The 19,565-nt window shown below is 40.0% G+C and overlaps 2 protein-coding genes across 2 annotated transcripts in view; both read left to right on the top strand.

Annotated features, from left to right (window-relative positions):
- Nucleotides 1-10,418: 10,418 nt before the first annotated feature.
- LOC128383642 (NACHT, LRR and PYD domains-containing protein 3-like) lies at nucleotides 10,419-16,979 on the top strand. Its single transcript, XM_053343234.1, has 9 exons — nucleotides 10,419-10,555; nucleotides 10,649-10,759; nucleotides 11,515-11,588; nucleotides 11,708-13,445; nucleotides 14,024-14,197; nucleotides 14,708-14,881; nucleotides 15,084-15,257; nucleotides 15,859-15,999; nucleotides 16,970-16,979. Exons 1-9 carry the CDS (start codon nucleotides 10,422-10,424, stop codon nucleotides 16,977-16,979), a joined length of 2,730 nt encoding a protein of 909 aa, XP_053199209.1. The 5' UTR covers nucleotides 10,419-10,421.
- A 2,257-nt stretch (nucleotides 16,980-19,236) lies between these two features.
- LOC128384109 (calcium uniporter protein, mitochondrial-like) overlaps nucleotides 19,237-19,565 on the top strand; it is a 6,039-nt gene continuing 5,710 nt past the window's right edge. The window contains exon 1 of the mRNA XM_053343691.1: nucleotides 19,237-19,469. Coding sequence (XP_053199666.1) covers nucleotides 19,398-19,469 — 72 coding nt within the window. The 5' untranslated portion in view covers nucleotides 19,237-19,397. The remainder of the gene's footprint in view (nucleotides 19,470-19,565) is intronic.

Below are 19,565 nucleotides of genomic sequence, written 5' to 3'. Positions count from 1 at the left end.
AGATGTCCGGTTTGTTTTTTCACAGCTTTACATCCAAGTGCAACTTCAAATCATTTTATTTAAACAGAACAACAACTCGCCTGTAAAAACGAGCTGAAACTATGTGTGTACAGTAGTTGGTTTTTAATTATTCTTCATATACTGAGTCTCCACGAGTTTAGGGGCCACATTATGACCCCTCAGGTGGTTTGGGGACAGGTCTGCTTTCTGTCCCCAGAGTCCGGTCTGCTGCAACTCTCACTTCTTTTAAATCCAGTTTGAGGCTTTTGATGATTGTCTTATTCAATTTTAGGTTTTTATTTCCGGTTTAACACTTTGTTTTTTATTGAAATAAAGTATTTTTTATATTAAATCATTTGACGTGATTTATTTCCATCACACTGTTCTGTGTTTCAGTAACCAGCTGATCACACACTATAAATCACTGGGTTAAAGTTTGACCCAGTTTGCTTCAATATATAGCACTAAGACAGTACTGGGTTAATGGTTTGAACCAGTTTTAGTGTTATTTTATTTTATTATTGGATTATTTTCCCAAACTGAAGCTTGTTATAATCTGCTCTTTTTAAACTCACGTGTCATGACTTGTTATTGATTGTTAATAACTGCTGACTGGTCTTTTGAACGTTATATGCAAATTATTTTGCACAAGAATCAAAACATTTCTGACAGTTTTGAACTAAAACCATCTTAAAATAACAGAACCAGTGTTGTGTTGATGTTAAATGGAACCAAACTTGGTAGAACAAATAAATCGATGGTTTAATCTCTATCACTGTAAAATATTAAAAGTTAATAAAAAGACCCGTTATCTATTTAACTTGCCTCAGTGTGACTTTATGTGCAGTGACTGGCAACCAGGGGAAGCTCTGATCTTTAGGGGGCAAGAGGCAGAATTTGGTAATGCCCCCCACCCCAACAGTGTATCCATCCACCCAGGACTTCTGTGTAGCTTCTCCAGCTTTGGTGCTAATTGCCAGATATGATGATACCAAACCCCAAGAAACTATGTACTCAACATGTTCTTATCTCACTCTCAGACCAGGTTCTTCTCTCATGCTGGTTCCCTCCGTCCAGACTAAAGTAGCAATTTCATCCTCATAAAAACTGAGCTCTTAGAGTGTGAAACCACTAGGCGTTGGCTTGACGCTGTGGTGCGTTCAGGGCAAACCGGGCTTTGTAGAGGCATAGCACTGACAGAACAGATGGTTGGAGAAGCATTTTATTGGAAGAGGAAGAAGAAGAAACCCAATGACAATGGTGGATGGGTTTGTGCCAGTGTTGTACTCTTTATTGTACACTTTAACATCATCTTCAACAAAGCTATCTACCATTTTTCTCTCTTCAATCCAAGTCAAAAGTGAAAGTCAAAAGTCCAAGTATAAAGTGAATCTAGAGTGAACCTCCAACAACAAAAACACCATTACACCAAGAATCCAATGTTTCCTTGCACTACAATGGTTATTCAGAGTCATAGCGGAAAAATACACAACCTCTCTGACACACACACACACACACACACACACACACACACACACACACACACACACACACACACACACACACACACACACACACACACACACACACACACACACACACACACAAACACACACACACACACTACAGACAATCACTTTATTCACATATCAGTTTACCAATTGTTAACTGCACCTCGAGCTACCTTTCCTCTTCCTCTCCTTTCATGTTCTTATTTCTTGATCGCAGGACTTTTCCACCGCAGTGACCTGAGGCTGAGGTCGGCTAGTGAACTGTGGTTCAGTTCAGGTCTCAGGATTCAAGGAGAGGTCAGATCTGCCTGAAGAACTCCAACATGAAACCTAAAACCTCATCTCATTGACAGCAGAGAAGTTAACATCCTGTTTCAGTGAGTGTTCAGGTTCAGACAACAAAAGCCCGTTGGATTAAGGTTAGTGAAAGGACCAGTTTGTAGGATTCAGTGATATCTAGCAGTGAGATGTAGATGTAGAAGACTCTCTCTAGAGCCAGTGTTTGGTTTGTCCATTCTGGGCTACCGTAGAAACATGATGGACACTAAATTCTACACACTTGTCCTTTAAATGTCAATCAACACTCGATTTCTCACCCAAAGTCACTGCAGACGACTTCTTTATTAACTAACACCGTCATCTTTCTCTAAGCTAAACCAGGAGTATGAACATAACCATAAAACAGTTTGCTAAAGCTGCAGCTGTAGTGACGGAGGTGTATGGTGCTGCAAGATCAGATATTTTACAGTACTGTCTTGACTTGCAACACATGTTAATTAACAGCATTTCCTCATTAATTTAACAGAAGATGTTCAGGTTGATACTCAGCATTACGGTTCCTCCCTGACTGTATTGTTGGTGCTATTAGTAGAACATAAACATCATTTTCTAGGAGACAGACTTGTGGAAATCTGATCTTGGACCTGAAATCAATCCAGCCGATAGTCCAACAGTTAATGATCAATTAATCAGGTGCTGTGATGTCAAAGTGAAAGTTAAACAGCAACCAATCTGACAGAAATATTTGGCTTGAATCTAAAGTTAGTCAGGCTTCATGTGGACAGTGTCAATGACTTTAACTCACATTTTTATTGAACTTCTGATAAACTGATGGAGATGGTGCTGGCAGATGAAATGCATTAAACATAATATTAGAGTTAAAGTCTGTCTATTGGAAAGTTGTTGAGATATCTCACTCTGTACCAAAATAATGGTCCAACATTGTAACCCTGCTACCAATAAAAAGCCAAACTCAAACTAGAACTGTTCCAGAAGAGGAAGAACCTCATTATAAATCCCATTAACTTTTCTACCTCTGCTAATAAACAAATATCCAGCCTTTTCTTAACATTAAGTCGTGTGTCTCGCTTCATATTTTTTTAGATTATTTTTCGATAACCCATCTAATATCATTTTTAATTCAATGTTCATGTTCTTGGCAGCCTTTAACGTACATTGTTTCTGATAAGTCCTACAAAGCACCGATTACAGCTACGAACATCAACAGTGACTTTAGAGGAAAGGATATATTGTGGATTTATGGCGCTTTTCCACTACACAGTTCCAGCACGCCTCGCCTCGACTCGTTTTTGTTGTGTTTCCAGTAGGGCTAGTACCTGGTACCTGGTACTTTTTTAGTATCTGCTCTGCCGAGGTTCCAAGCGAGCCGAGCCGATACTAAATGTGACGTCGACAGACTGCCGGCCACTGATTGGTCAGAGAGTCTTTACTGGAAGAGTCATGAGCCGTCCACACAAGAATCAAAGCCGGCATTTTTAAATAACAACAACAGCATTACAGAGATTGGTTTTTCTTCTCTTGCTTTGTGTGAGACAGAAAGACACAGGAAGGAAGGAAGGAAGGAAGGAAGTGTGTGTGACAGAAAGCCACATACAGCCCTCCATTGTTTATCTGTTTGTGTCGCGTAGGAAACGAAGTCACGGCAGTTTCGCGGAGCTGTTGCTATGACAACCCCTCCCACGTTGAGTAGGTACCTTTTTGTAATGGAAAAGGTTCCTGGAACCGAGCCAAGGCGTGGCGAGGCCAATAGACACAACAAGTTATGGCGACGCAAGTTACGACTTATCGTACTATAACGTAATTATTGAAAACATCGTGTCTCTATATGGACATTTTTGCCACACATCGTTATATCAGTGGTTTAAAACGATCTTCAGATGACAATAATATCATTTATCGTGATTATTTCTGAGACAATATATCGTCCAACAGAAATTCAGTTATCGTGACATATAAGTACCTGTGTTGCCATGTTTGTAGTTCTTTTAATGAGAGTTGTAGTTTCTTCTGTGGGCACAATGAAAACTCTTTGTTATAGTAAAAGGTTCAAACGTCAACTCCAGGAACACTGAATGATATGATTGTGTTGAGTCATACAAGCTGGACAGGAAGTGATGTCATGACTTTGTTTTTTTTTGAAAGGCTCTGCTCTTTAACGCCACATGAAAATGCACGTACACACACACACACACACACACACACACACACACACACCAATTTTACATATTGTTCTATCTTGATGACAATTAAACACAGAACCTTTGTCAGTAACGTTTAACCTTTCCACACTCACGAAACGCACATGTGTTTATTGTGTTTTAATTGAGCCGATACGATCATTGATGGCAGATAAGATAAACACACACATACACACACACACACACACACACACACACACACACACACACACACGGAAATACAACAAAAAAAAACCCAGAAACAAAAGTCATTAAAGGATCACTTAGAATATTTCACACTTTATCACAGCCACATATTTCCCTCCAGATAAATGTCAACATAAAGAAGTTAATGACACACGCGCACACACACACACACACACACACACACACACACACACACACGCACACACATACACACACAAATACACACACAGTATTGTGTCACCAGTATCATATTTACACCACTCACACTAATTTTCTGTTGTCGTTCTCACCTGCAGCTGTGTTCTTTCCCCCTCTCTTTCTGTGTGTGTGTGTGTGTGTGTGTGTGTGTGTGTGTGTGTGTGTGTGTGTGTGTGTGTGTGTGTGTGTGTGTGTGTGTGTGTGTGTGTGTGTGTGTATGTGTGTGTGTGATATCAGTTTATCCAAATGTGAAACCAAATATTCACCCTCTAAACTTCAATAGAAGAAAGGAAAAAGCCTTTTATTGCATGACTAAAGAACATCATGTAGATGAGAATATTATCCTTTATTTTGAAGAGTTTTGTTCCTTTATTTTGAAGAGTTTTGTTCCTTTATTTTGAAGAGTTTGTTTCCTCACTAACACATCATTGTGACGTGGGTTTAATAGTTTTTATTTGAATAATCTTTTAAGTAAAAGGGAAAGAAATCAAATCACATCCTCATAGTAAAACCCTACAGTCAGAGTGATACAGAAAACAATAAACTGAAACTATTTTAACACACACACACACACACACACACACACAGACACACAGACACACAGACACACACACACACACACACACACACACACACACACACACAGACACACACAGACACACACACAGAGGAGTGAGATGAGTATCGAGCCTGCTGGCTGTTTCTTTCATTACACGATAAAGAAAAGGGAGAGTTCTTTGTGTTCCCTTCCTCCTTCGAGCCTCCGCTCCATGAACCATGACATCATCAGTGTGAAGATGAGTTTAAGTTAAAGAGACGTCCTCAGAAGTCATGAAAACAGGACTGTGTGTGTTTACCTGCAGAGAACAAACAGGAACAGACAGTGTTGATTGAGGCTGAGGAGATGTTAACGTGGACAACACTGCCACCATGTGGCCATTTTATTTACTGCTTCATCAGTCAGAAGAGTGAAGTCATGATGCTGTTGCTTCCGGGAATTCAGTGACTCAATTTACTCCAGTACTGTATTAAAGTACAGTTCGAGGTACTAGTACTTTACTGAGATACTTGTACTTCACTGTAGTACAGTTAGAGGTACTAGTACTTTACTGTAGTATTTCCATGTGAGGTACTTTCTACTCCACTACATTGATTGAACAGCTTTAGTTACTTTTCAGATGCAGATTTGACTCAATGGAAAATATAACAAGCTTTTAAAATACAACACATAATCTAATGATGTCATATATAATAATATATCACTACTTTTACTGTAATACTGCATACTACATCACTATAATACTGCAGTACTTTTACTGTAATACTGCATACTACATCACTATAATACTGCAGTACTTTTACTGTAATACTGCATACTACATCACTATAATACTGCAGTACTTTTACTGTAATACTGCATACTACATCACTATAATACTGCAGTACTTTTACTGTAATACTGCATACTACATCACTCATAATACTGCAGTACTTTTACTGTAATACTGCATACTACATCACTATAATACTGCAGTACTTTTACTGTAATACTGCATACTACATCACTATAATACTGCAGTACTTTTACTGTAATACTGCATACTACATCACTATAATACTGCAGTACTTTTACTGTAATACTGCATACTTCAGGCACGCGCACACATAGGGCCCTAGGGGTGCTGCCCTTTTTGCCTCGTATTAAAAAATTCCCTTTGTGCGCGCGCGCGTGTGTGTGTGTGTGTGTCTGTGTGTGTCTGTGTGTGTGCGTGTGTGTGTGCGTGTGTGAGCCGCTGCTGCTATGTCCGTTGCGGCTCCGCTCGGTCACAGAGAGACAGTAACAGTGGAGCAACGTGAACCTGTGAGTTATGGTCTAAGTAGTCTCCGTCCACTTACTCAACGTGTTTAAATATGTTTAATATTTCAGAAAAAACTATTTTAGTCAATGTGTCAGCTTCTATTTTTGCCGGACGTCATTCAGCACAGAGCAGATCGTGCGGGACAGGAAATCGGGCACAAAATACAAAATAAAACACCAGGTTAATTTTCAAAATAAAATGCACCGTGTTTACTTCTTACTTCCAATTACTTCTAATAACTAAACTAATTGTATGTTTTAATGTTTCTCAAATTACATGTTTTTCTGTTTTATGTAAAGCACATTGAGTTGCCATTGTGTATGTGTGTGAAACTATCAGAAAATAACGTCAGCGCTTCGTCTCTTCATTCACTCTTTAGCTCGCTCGACCACAGCAGAGAAATGACAGAAAACAGCAGCAGAGGTCAGCTGGTAGTGGTCAGCTGTTCCTCTCCTCTGTCTCAGCGAGGTGAACCCTGAGGCGAGACAGGGTGTCTTTTATTTTCCACTGTAGTCTATTGTTGCCCATCATCACTACATAAATACTGTACGTGTATTTGTTGTTTGCTCTGTATGTGTTGAGTGAGTAATGGGCGTGAAATTCGTGTTAAAACCTGAATAATTCCGGGAGGCGTCACCGGACAGTCATGCAGAAACAGTCAGGAAATCACCAGTCATTCATAGAAGAGTATAAACTCATCTCACAGCAAGGAGCGGTGACATGTAAGTACAGCTGTCTTTTTATTATTTAGCTTCATCTTTATGTCGCATAACTTGTGCCTGCTGTGTGTGTGTGTGTGTGTGTGTGTGTGTGTGTGTGTGTGTGTGTGTGTGTGTGTGTGTTAAAACAATGAATGACTCCGCGGAGATATAGAATAGACTGTGTTGATACATCATACAGGAATGACTATAAAGACTTTGTACTGTTTTAAAAGCATGTCTCCTAAAATGTAAATGTCTAATTAAATGTATTATATTAGTGAAAGCTCTCTCTTCATACAAAGACGAGTTAAGATATAAGAATGAGTAATGAGGATGTAAATGATGACGAGGAGGAAGCAGCCACAAAAATCTATACGATTCCGATCAGGAAGTAGGAAACAGCTGGTTTTTAAAGTATGGAGAGAAGAAAACATGTTAAAGGCGCAGTGTGTAGAATTTAGTGGCATCTACCAGAACAGACGTGGCACCAGGCATTACTATTCCATAAAAGGTTATCATGTACCAGCAGGATTGTGTTCCAACCAATGAGCACACATGCCCAAGCAGATGTCTGGTGTTGAGGGTCATGGTTAGCTGGTTAAATGAGTCAGTGTTTTCCTGCTTCGTTGGAATTAAAACCTGCAGTCACCTATAGTTTGTTTGGGCATGCCTGCTTTATATTTACTGGCAGGAATAACAGTGTGGGTGGATACAGAGGAAATTGGGTGAGCCAATTTCAGAGGGTTATCAAAGGTGCCCAAAAAATAACAAAAACACACCTGCCAACCCTGGGAGACATTTTCAACTCCCACTGTCAGAAAGCCATCAGCACCTATCCCACCCAGCCATCAGGACCCATCCCACCCAGCTATCAGCCCCCATCCCACCCAGCCATCATCTGTTTGATCTCTTGCCCACAGGCAGGCGTTCCCGGAAAGTTATTACAAATCCATCACCACATTGATCACAAGCTTACAAATCCAAACACATACCAAACAACACATAAACCTCACAAACAACAAAGTGCAATAAATCAACTTGTGCAATATTACTGTGAATGTGAAATCTATCTGTCTATCTGTCTGTCTGTCTGTCTGTCTGTCTGTCTATCTGTCTGTCTGTCTGTCTGTCTATACCAACTTTATCAGTTCTGAAATCCATATATTAACTTAGGGCTGTTCAATATATTGATATTATATCAATGTTGTGATATTGTAATACTGTGATATAACATAAGTACTGTATTTTCCTATTATAAATGCAGCATTACAGCAAAGTGATGTATTTTCTGTTATTTATCTTTTACCCACTTAGTCATTACATCCACATTAATGATGATTATTCTACAAAAATCTTAATTTTTTCAATATTTTGTGATAGCACAGATTAGTCATTCCCACAACATAGTCCAATATCAATATCGAGGTATTTGGTCAAAAGATATTATGATATATGATTTTGTCCATATCGCCCAGCCCTATATTAACCAAAATAGGCCTTTAAAATTATAACTGCCTGAATGCATCATCAGCAAGAGACGACGGGTTAGTTTATTATTGTCCAATGATTCACTTCTCTGTCAAAGGAGAGGAGGACAAAGACTTCAGCCTGTGTCATCACTGATGCCTTTTTATCTATTTCTTATCAACCATGTACATGTCATCACTGATGGTGGAGGAACTGATGCAGGAGGAAGTGTGGGTTGAGAATGACAATGAACATAAACTGAATTCTCTCCCTCTTCCCTCTTCTCATTGTTTATTGTCTTAACTTAACTTTAAAAGCATCTGGTTAGCAAGAAGTAAGAGGAGCAAAGAGGAACTGGTCCGACCTTTCAGCCTCATCTTATAGGAAACAAGAAGCATCACGTGTCTCCTACATGCTTTGTGTCTTGTAGTGTGTTTTCAGATTGTATTTCGTTCATTTCTGTGTAGCAAATGAGTGTAGGTCCTTCACCTTTTGGCAAGCAGGTGACCTGAGGCCCCTCTCTCATTGGTTGCTTCAGGTTTTCCACAGGACGCCACTCACTGCACTCTGGACACGCCCATTTTTTATTGGTTGCCTACAAACAGACGAGTTTCAACAAGGATTTTTAGGTTTTCAGAGAGCTAATGTTATGACTGTAACATCTGTCCTGTACAGCAGAAATGACGATACTAATGTTTCTTTATTGATTTCATACTTCTTTACATACTTCTGTGCTGCTGGTTGATGATTGGGACACATTCAGCTACTTTTTCACTACTGTTAAAGTTCGTTTAGCCTGTGTTAGCATTGTCACTGCTCCTTTCCTACTGGAATATGTGTTATATGTTAGCTTAACTCCCTCATAGCAGAGTTACACAAGTGTGGAAAGGTCATCTCAGCATTGGGGCACCTTTGGTCTGATTTCCTGTTTATGTGATTGACCAACATAACGCAGCCTCACCACTGGTCAGGAGATTAGTCCATGTCTGTTATGTCCCAACAGACAAGTTGAGACTGAACACACAGACATAATAGATATATCTTTAGATTCAGAATGACTTAAACTTCCAAAAAACAGTATCTTAGATCACAAACAAAACTTCCATAGAAATCAGACCATCAGTGCTTTCAGATATGACAACACTGCACTCACTAAGTTAATCTAATTTTATTGGTATGTGATATGATACCCTCCCAAAAAATTAGTCAGATGATGAGGGGAATTCCACACACAAAAACTGCATTCATGCGTTAGAAATAATGCTCCAGTCTCTTCAGCATCCTTACAAAGCAGCTCTGCTTGTTGTTGAAAGTACAAATTTGCATGTCAGCATTCAAACTTTCCTCCCTGATGCAAACAAATGAATGGAATTCCTGCCATCAATGTAAATGTTCATGTAAATTTTATACTCTTGACCGAAATGCTGGCAGCATGACTCTCATGGCTCATGATGGCAATGCTGGTTCTAATAACTTTGGTGTTCCCCTAGCGTATCATCAGATTACATTTGTGATGACCTGCAAAACTTATCACGTTACTACCAGCTGTATTTAGAGCTGATTCATATGTTAGTCAGCATTAGAGTTGCAAGTTAAGAAACGTGTGCAGTCTAAATGTCTAACAGATCAATAAAGTCAAATTCTCTCTTGTATTTCTGCATTTCTGACTCTGTGTTTATTGACAACTGATTGATTGCTTTACCTTATTTGTCATAATAAGGAGCTAACCTGCCATACATAAGAACAACTGATTTTTCAGATCAGCTTCTAATCTAACAGAATGTGGGTGTATGGGAAACACCTGACTCTGAAATAATAGGCTCAAACAGGCAGGATGTTATTGTGACAGGATGTAGGGGAGGAAACCAGGTTAAATGATAGTGTGCAGTTGTTTAATCTCAATATTCTCTTTGTGATTTTTGAGACATTTTGATAGAGAAGAAGACGCTTTTAACGCTGACTGTGTTCATTTTATTTGTGTGTGTGGTTAAGGTCTAGAAGATGGGGATTCATTCAGGGGAAAATGAGGACAAAGCAAAGTCTTCGAGATGCAGCTGGGTGTCGATGAAGAGTAACCACTCAATGGGATTTCCTTTAAACTTCAATAATAAACCTGCACATAATTCACACTCACAGTAAGATGCCACAAAGGAATGCAGTATGTACAAAGTTACATGTTACTTGTCTTAATAAGAACAACTACCTTCATATGATGTTTATTTTTACAGCCAAATCAAGAGAGCAAAGTCTGTGGAGAGTACAAGACAGTCAACGACGAGTGAAGGCCACGATGATTTCCCTCCAGGCTCCAGTGATGAAACTCAACCGTCACCTACAAAGTAAGATGATATTTATATTCTGGGGCTCAGCTGAAATATCTGTGCATGGTTTACAGTTTACAGACAAATAAGCAGTTTCCTTTTTTGGCTCATGTGCCAGCTGAACAATTTTCCTTGGATTGTAGAGGCGTCATCTTCAAGTCTGGTATCCGGTTCTTAAAACACAATGGTCACCAACCTCGCTGCCGGAGAGCTACTGCCATGTCTAGGGTTGGTGACCACTGTTAAAATACCTCCATGGTCATCAGCAGGCTAAAGCCCTGACTTTTGATTTTCAGAGAGCATTGTTATATTGATTCAAGTTTTGGAAGTTTGACTGTATTCTAACACTATATAAATGGCAGAAATTCACAAAAAGCACAACATGTCCACTTATATGTCAAAGCTCAAAATGAAGTAGTTTGAATGGCCTTTTGTTTTTGAATGTCAGAGTGGCCAACATACTTTAAATAAAAGCTGAAGACAGGACTTGACATTTAAAGGCTTTCCTTAAAATTCAACGTGCACTGGGTGTGTGAAGAATGAAGCACAATCCCTGCCTTCTTTCACACAGAGTTTCAAGCATACTGACACTTTAGAGGTATTAAGTAAAGATCATCAATCTAAGGGCATCTTATTCTTAAATTCGGAGTCTATATTGAAATATGTATCCTAACATCTAGACAGTATGTGCAAAGTCTTAAAATATTTTTGTTAAAAAGGTTTAATTAAAGGCTGTGTGAGAAAGTGAGAAAGAACTGCCTTGGTATCCACAGAGGGATGGAGAGGTGTGGTGTTTCTGAGGAGGAGATGCGGTTACAACACATCTGCCCAGGTGGAGGCCAATCTGGTTAGTGGTTTCTGTGTGTTAGCATCGTCATTCATCTCAAGTTTCAAATTTAAAGTACTGTAAAAGTATACTAGTTAAACCTTATTGATTCTTACTAGTTATGTGTTTCCCCTCTACAGTAGATGTGCATATGATCAGTGTGGAAGCAGGAAGTGAAATCCTCCTGAACAGCAGCTACACCGAGGTCCACATCACAGAGGGACAGAGTGAAGCGGTTAATACCCAACATGAGGTTTGGCAGCTTGAGTCAGCCTCCAAGATCAGTCAGCCTCCAATCAAGTGTCAGGACATCTTTAAAGTCTTACCGGACCAACAGAAACACATCAGAGTGGTTCTGATGAACGGCGTCGCTGGCGTTGGAAAAACCTTCACAGTGCTGAAGTTCACTCTGGACTGGATACAGCGCTCCGAAAACCAAGATATCAGTCTGCTGATTCTGTTCTCGTTCAAGGGGCTGAACTCAATCAAAGATGAGCAGTACAGTCTGCTCATGCTGATCCATGTTTTCTATCCAACATTACAGAAGCTCACAGCAGAGAAGCTCGCTGTCTGTAAAGTTTTGTTCATCTTTGACGGCCTGGATGAAAGCAGACTTTCACTGGATTTCAACAACAGTGAGGTCGTGTCTGATGTCACACAGAAGTCATCAGTCAGCGTGCTGTTGACAAACCTCATCAAGGGGAAGCTGCTTCCCTCGGCTCTCATCTGGATAACTTCCCGACCTGTAGCAGCCAATCAGATCCCTCCTTCATGTGTGGACAGGGTAACAGAAGTACGAGGCTTCACTGACGCCCAGAAGGAGGAGTACTTCAGGAGGAGATTCAGTGATGAAGAGCAGTCCAGCACAATCATCTCACACATCAAGACATCCAGGAGCCTCCACACCATGTGTACCATCCCAGTCTTCTGCTGGATCACTGCTACAGTTCTGGAGCCAATGTTGTCTACAGACCAGAGAGGAGAGCTGCCCAAGACCCTGACTGACATGTACTCACACTTCCTGTTGGTTCAGACAAAGAGGAAGAAGAACAAGTATGATGGGGGACCTGAGACGAGTCCACAGGAGCTGACAGAGGCTGACAAGAACTTTCTTCTGAAACTGGGGAGGCTGGCGTTTGAACAACTGCAGAAAGGAGACATCATGTTCTACCAAGAAGACCTGGAGCAGTGTGGTCTTGATGTCACAGAGGCTACAGTGTTATCAGGAGTTTGCACAGAGATCCTTAAAAGAGAGAGTGTGATCTTCCAGAAATCAGTCTACAGCTTTGTTCATCTGAGCCTTCAGGAGTTTCTTGCGGCAGTGTATATTTTTCATTGTCAAGCAAACAAGGACAATGAGACATTGGAGGCGTTCCTCGGAAAGGACTGGGGTAGGTATCGTAGTCATTACCCATCCCTGGAAATGTTCCTGAGGAAAGCTTTGGATGAATCACTTAAGAGTGAAAATGGCCACCTAGATTTATTTGTCCGCTTCCTTTATGGCCTGTCATTTGAGCCAAATCAGAGGCTGTTAGGAAGCCTGCTGGGTGAGACAGAAAAGAGTCCAGAAACCATCCATAGCGTCATCCACAACTTGAAGGAGAGGAGCACTTATAACATCTCTCCTGACAGAAGCATCAACATCTTCCACTGTCTAATGGAAATAAATGATCGTTCAGTACATCAAGAGATCCAAAAGTACCTGAAGTCAGACAACAGATCAGAAACAAAACTCTCTGAGATTCACTGCTCAGCTCTGGCCAACATGTTGCAGACGTCAGAGGAGGTCCTGGATGTGCTGGACATGAAGGCATACAGGACGTCAGAGGAGGGTCGACTCAGACTGATCCCAGCTGTGAGGAACTGCAGAAAGGCAAAGTGAGTCCAGGGTCATTTACTGCTAGGATTTATCCTGAAAGACTGGCTAAGACTAAATGTACTTCTATCTAAAGGTAAGATTTGACGTTGTACTCTCAAATAGGAGAAGTAGATTTAAAGCCAGGCAAACTTAAATGGGGATGAAATAATTTCGTGCAGCTCTTCTAGACTTTTGCGGTGGTTGTGGCACTAAAAAAAATGGATCCTCTGTTTCGGCATATCTCAGAGGAAACAGATTTATGGATTAAATTCGTCCACACATGCGCCAACAAACTGTGAAAACATACAGGCAGCATTGACACATTTATACAAAGCTAAACTAACAGAATTATCAAGCTAACATTACTTCATCTTTCCTGTTGCTATCAGAAGGAATGAATCAGTTCCATGATTATTGTTGGCATCCAGCCATCTAAGTCCTGATATTGAAAGTACTAAGTGAAGGGCAACTTGATTGACCATTGTAGTTTTTAATATATTTCGTTTCTCATCAGGGAGGTTTCATGTGATCTGATGACTGATGGGGACGTCCGTGTGTCCAACCAGCCTGTTCATTGATTTTCCATTTAAATCTGCAGACTTTCTCACTGTCGACTATCAGATGGTCACTGTGAGGTCTTGGCCTCGGCTCTGAAGTCCAACCCCTCCCATCTGAGAGAGCTGGACTTGAGTAACAATATCCTGCAGGATTCAGGCGTGAAGCTTCTGTCCATTGGTCTGGAGAGTCCACATTGCAGACTCAAGACTCTCAGGTCAAACACTTTCTATTCAGTTGTGTGTTAATACATTACATTAATACATACATTTTCTATTAGTTTGGTAAAATTGTACTTACTAGTTTACTCTCAAGTCAGAGAGCTGTATGTAATTAGTTCTGTGTTGATTCTGTGTAATATTTACATGTCATATATGCCTGATATCTTGATCCACATCAACAAATGACTGAGATCAATTTGCTGACATAAGAGGAAAGTCTAAAGTGGAAGTTGGGTATTATATTTAAACAGAAATATGTCTGTGAGCATTTTTAATTATCCAGGTCTGTAGAAGTGCTACGTTTCACCTCTCATCCAACAGGCTTCTTCATCATTGTCTTTAAGAGCAAGTCCAGTTGCCTGGCAGCCATTGGTTTTTAGATAGGGAGGAAGTACCCAGGATTATTTAAGAACACACAGTTGTGGGTCAAACCTTCTGTTTTGGCAGGCCATATCTACATCTAGGCTAAATTAGGCTAAATGCTGTATTCTTTATTCTTGCTCCAGGATGAGTGACTGCTGGCTGTCAGAGAGCTGCTGTTCTTCTTTGGCCTCAGCTCTGAAGTCCAACACCTCCCACCTGAGCGAGCTGGACCTCAGTAACAACAAGCTGCAGGATTCAGGAGTAAAACATCTGGCTGCTGGACTAGAGAGTCCAAACTGTAGACTGCAGACTCTGAGGTCAGACACCTTTTACTCATCTCTGTATTGAAGAATTATTTTTTTAATTGTAGTTTGGGACACCATAATTATCTGCAAGTTCACCATCAATGCTAGTTTATTTTTACTTTATATGCATGCATGTAACAATGGGTGTAAATGGGTGGATCTAAAAAAGGACTGGTTTAATATAGGATTGTCAACTGCTTTTTTCCTCATTTAGTTTGAGGCACTGCAGCTTGTCAGAGAGCTGTTGTTCCTCTTTGGCCTCAGCCCTGAAGTCCGCCCCTTCACATCTGAGAGAGTTGGACCTGAGTTATAACTACCTGCTGGACTCAGGGGTGAAGCTGCTGTCTGCTGGACTGGAGAGTCCAAACTGTAGACTGCAGACCCTCAGGTCAGACACCTTTTATTCAATTATGTGTTAATACATATTCAGTGTCTTTTAATTGTAGTTTGGGACCCATTGTAAATGCATGGTGATGATTTCTGTGACTATAATTTGGTTAGAAGTTATCTGTATTTAGAATTTAAATTAGATGTATATATTTATTTCCAGTCTGCATATACAAATTCATATTGATACACACATAAGCAAAGGAAAAAAGAAAAATGACAGATATTTAGATATAGCAGCTCAAAACAGCAGATTTCTACAGTTAAAAAAAGTAGGTTGAAGCCGCTGCTACTCCTTTAACACACATGATGCCTTGCCTTGAAAGGTAACTACAAATATCAAAGAGAAAATAACCAAAACAATCAAAACTAAACCATCAGAACAAGAAGACAACAATCAAATGTGTATTTTCTCCCATAAATTGGACATTGTAGTTGTGTTTTGGTATTTCCCACCTATTGTTGGTTCCTCCATAGAGTTCGAAGAGATTGAGTGTTTGTGATTTCTTTTACTCATATTTCTTGCTTCCTCTTTTCACACCAAGAAACCTCAGCAGCTGTGATGAGTCATCTCCTAACTTTATGCTTTGTTCTTTGTTCAGACTGATTTTCTGCGGATTGTCGGATAGCAGCTTCTGTTGTTTGGCCTCTGCTCTGAAGTTCAATCCCTCGTATCTGAGAGAGCTGGACCTGCGCGACAACGGACTGAAGGATTCAGGCGTGAAGCTGCTGGAGACTCTGAGGTCAGAAACATTTTGTTCAGTTATATTCTCTGCCCTCTATGTGTTGTTTGGGTGATCATTTCTATTCGTTATTATGAAGTTTAATTCTGAGCGGTGTATTGCTCAACATATAACAACATGTGAGATAACAAAGGTTTGAATTAGTCCAGTGTAACCCAATTATTAAACAAACATGAACATTACAGTGCTATATGTTGATATAATCTATCCCATTGCACATTGTTTCACTTTTAATTCAGTGGTTTAGGCAATGAAGGTAAACTTTTTTTATTGTAATAGTAAATTTGTCTGTCACAAGTAAAACAAAACGGAAAAGGAAAAAAAAAAGTCCAGCACAAGAAAAAAGAAACAGGCCAAAAAAAAAAGCCTTTCACAAGAAAAAAAAAAAAAGTCCGCCACAAGAAAAAAAAACAGGCCAAAAAAAGAGAGTCTCTCACAAAAAAAACAGGCAAAGAAAAAAAGTCTGTCACAAGAAAAAAAAAAGAAAAAAAGTCCAGCAAAAAAAAAAAAACAGGCCAAAAAAAGAGAGTCTCTCACAGGAAAAAAAAACAACTAAAAAAAGAAGCAGAATGAAATCAACTTACTGGAGGCTTGACCACAGTAGCAGCATCAAACCAAGTTAGAAGAGCGACTGACTGCCAGCAGCTGAGTGTGAAGGTGATTTTCTGAAGTGGTACAACTGTATTCGTAACTGATAAATGTATCATATCAATAACTTGAAGAACGTAATTCATTCTCTTCTTTTCTTTTTTTTTGCCTGTTTTTTTTATGGCCCTAATGCTCCGTCGTAGTTTTCCATTGTAATTAGTTAATCAATTTATGAGTTACTCAATAATCTGATCTCATCTTTTTTTATAGACAAATATTAAATATGCATCAACATGCTGGTTCTAATATAAATATATTTTTTATGAAGCAAGAGGCAAAGTGTTGTGATGACAGTATGTGTTTGTTGTGCTTTTCTCTGCAGAGTGAAATGATGCACTACAAGACGTGAGCGTGGAGACGGATCACAACCATCCAGCTGTCGTATGACGGACTCTGTCTGCCAGACTAAGAGCTGTTTCTACTGACCTCCAGTGGTTGTGGTTGGAGTTCTCTCCATAGTGAGATAAAGCTTATAGTTGGTCTCTTACAGCTCTTAGCTTATGCTGCTATAGGCTTAGACTCCTCCCTCTCTCTCTCTCTATCCATCCATCTATATCCATTAACATTCATGTACTATTAATGCATTCAATAACCTAAACTTCTTCCCCGCAGTTGTCTGTGCTTTCTGGTCTCACAGGTAGATTCCAGTCCCAGACCTTCTATGTGCTTCTCTCTCCTGTCCTTCCTCTCTCCTCCTCTCTACTCCAACCAGTCCAGGCAGATGTTTTCCCGCTCTGAGTCTGGTTCTGAGGGTTCTTCCTGTTAAAAGATGTTCTCTCACTCTGAGTCTGGTTCTGAGGGTTCTTCCTGTTAAAAGATGTTCTCCCACTCTGAGTCTGGTTCTGAGGGTTCTTCCTGTTAAAAGGGAGTTTTTTCTCTCCACTGTCACCAAGTGCTGCTCATGTGGGAATGTTGGGTCCCTTTAAATTAAAACCTGAAGAGTTCAGTTTCAGCGGCGTGCACAGACTTTTTGAAGGGCAAGGGCGAAAAGCACGTTCTCGCCACTGAAGAGGGCAGTTTAGTGTGTCTTTGCCAACCAGGAGGGCCCCTTGGCACGCGTTTTGGTTCCCAAGAGGGCACCTTAGCACGCGTTCTGGCCCCCAAGAGGGCACCTTAGCACGCGTTTTGGCTCCCAAGAGGGCACCTTAGCACGCGTTTTGGCTCCCAAGAGGGCACCTTAGCACGCGTTTTGGCTCCCAAGAGGGCACCTTGGCACTCTTTTGGCTCCCAAGAGGGCACCTTAGCACGCGTTTTGGCTCCCAAGAGGGTTTAGAGTTTAGAACCTGCTCTATGTGGAAAGAGCCTTGAGATTACTTTGTTGTAATTTGGCGCTATACAAATAAAGATTGATTGATTGATTGATTGTGCAATAATGAGCAATAACAGCTTTCATGATGCCAACGAGCACTTTACTAGGAACACTTGTGCAATCTATTAATATATCTGGGATCATTGTGTTAAATGTTGAGCTGTAATCTATGAAGAGCATTAGTAACTCCCTTTTTTCCATTTTAGCTTCATTTCATTTACAGTTCACACATTTAATCTTCTTTATTGTTCTGTTTCTGTTTTTCTGTTTTATGTAAATCACTTTGAATGAACTCAATGTAGAAATGTGATGTACAGATAAATTGGTTTATTTGTGTTTTGTATGATCTGGGTTTTTATGTGCCTTATAAATAAATCTGAATTTGACTTTCACACAAGCATCCTGTAGGATAATGACATCATCATCTGTGTCTCCTGCTTGCTCTGCACAGTATGGCTCCATCATGTGGTTAAATAAAAACACATCAACCCGGTCAAACTCTGATATATTATATATGAGTCAGTGATAAATAAGGGTTGGCATGATGAGCAATTCAGAAATATATTTAAAATAGTTTTAAAAGCAGCATCAAGTCACCAAACTAGTTGATGGTGTTTTATTGACTATTTACTGTTTTTAAGCAAGTTGAATTATTTGGTACCAAGTTTTTATGGTTACACCACTTAGACATTTTTGCTATAATCCTCTAATATATTCTCTCTAAATGGATTAAAAGCAGAAATTTGATGCTGGGTCCACAAAAAAAGAATGTGTGAAGTTATTCATATGTTTATTTTCACATTTTAACCCTTTAAATTTAAACTAGACCACATGGAGACAGTCAAACACATCACTGACCCTTATAATAAATGATCAATATGTCACCAAAAATCAAAGATAAGTGTTGTGTCCCCATGAAAAAGAAAGAAAGGAGAATGTTTTCATGAAATAAAGGATGTATTTATAATATATAAAAACTTAAAGTGAACCTCTTCTATAACAGATACAACAATAAAAGTTAAATAAAGTTAAACAACCAACAGCCTCACTTCATAAAGGAGATAAAGGAGTCAACCAAACCCAGTAAGCAAACATTCACTGCTCTTAATGCTGTAGTCTGTGATGGTCTGTGGTTCATCAGCTGCAACAGAGACAGAGAGAGAGAGACACAGGATATGAAAACACACGCAGCACTGAGGCCATAACAGGAAGTATTTAAAATCTGAGTTCTTCTTCCTGTCTCTCTGAGCTTTTAAACTTCTCACTGCAGCAGCCAGGAGAGAGTTAAACTGTTCCTCTTCCTGCTGCTGTGCATGCCATGAAACCTGTTTCTACTTGCCTGGCGTTGTCTCCACCCTCGGCCTGGGTGTGTCAGATTACAACACACTGGAACAAAACTTCAGATCTTTAGGTTTTGTTCGTCTGGACTGCAGCGTCCACAATGTTCGTGTCCAGATTTCTCTGCAGATTTAGTTCCAGCTGCTCTCGGCCTGCGAGACTCCGGATCTACAAGGTTAGTTCAACAAACCAGGAAGTTTAAGACTCTTCTACAAGACTGGAGACAAGATCAACAGACTGCTGCTTTTATTACAGTTTGCCTCCATGTTGA

This window comes from Scomber japonicus, chromosome 22 (genome assembly GCF_027409825.1).
Source record: "Scomber japonicus isolate fScoJap1 chromosome 22, fScoJap1.pri, whole genome shotgun sequence".
NCBI classification, from domain to species: Eukaryota; Metazoa; Chordata; class Actinopteri; order Scombriformes; family Scombridae; genus Scomber; species Scomber japonicus.
The sequence above is the reverse complement of the archived record's forward strand: the minus strand, read 5'-3'. Positions and strand labels throughout refer to the sequence as shown.

Excerpts from the sequence above, each read along its gene's own strand:
- LOC128383642 (XM_053343234.1), top strand. The coding sequence starts at position 10,422 with ATGGGGATTCATTCAGGGGAAAATGAGGACAAAGCAAAGTCTTCGAGA. Across the intron at positions 13,446-14,023 it reads AGGAACTGCAGAAAGGCAAA|ACTTTCTCACTGTCGACTAT; the intron begins GTGAGTCCAGGG and ends TTAAATCTGCAG. Across the intron at positions 14,198-14,707 it reads TGCAGACTCAAGACTCTCAG|GATGAGTGACTGCTGGCTGT; the intron begins GTCAAACACTTT and ends TTCTTGCTCCAG.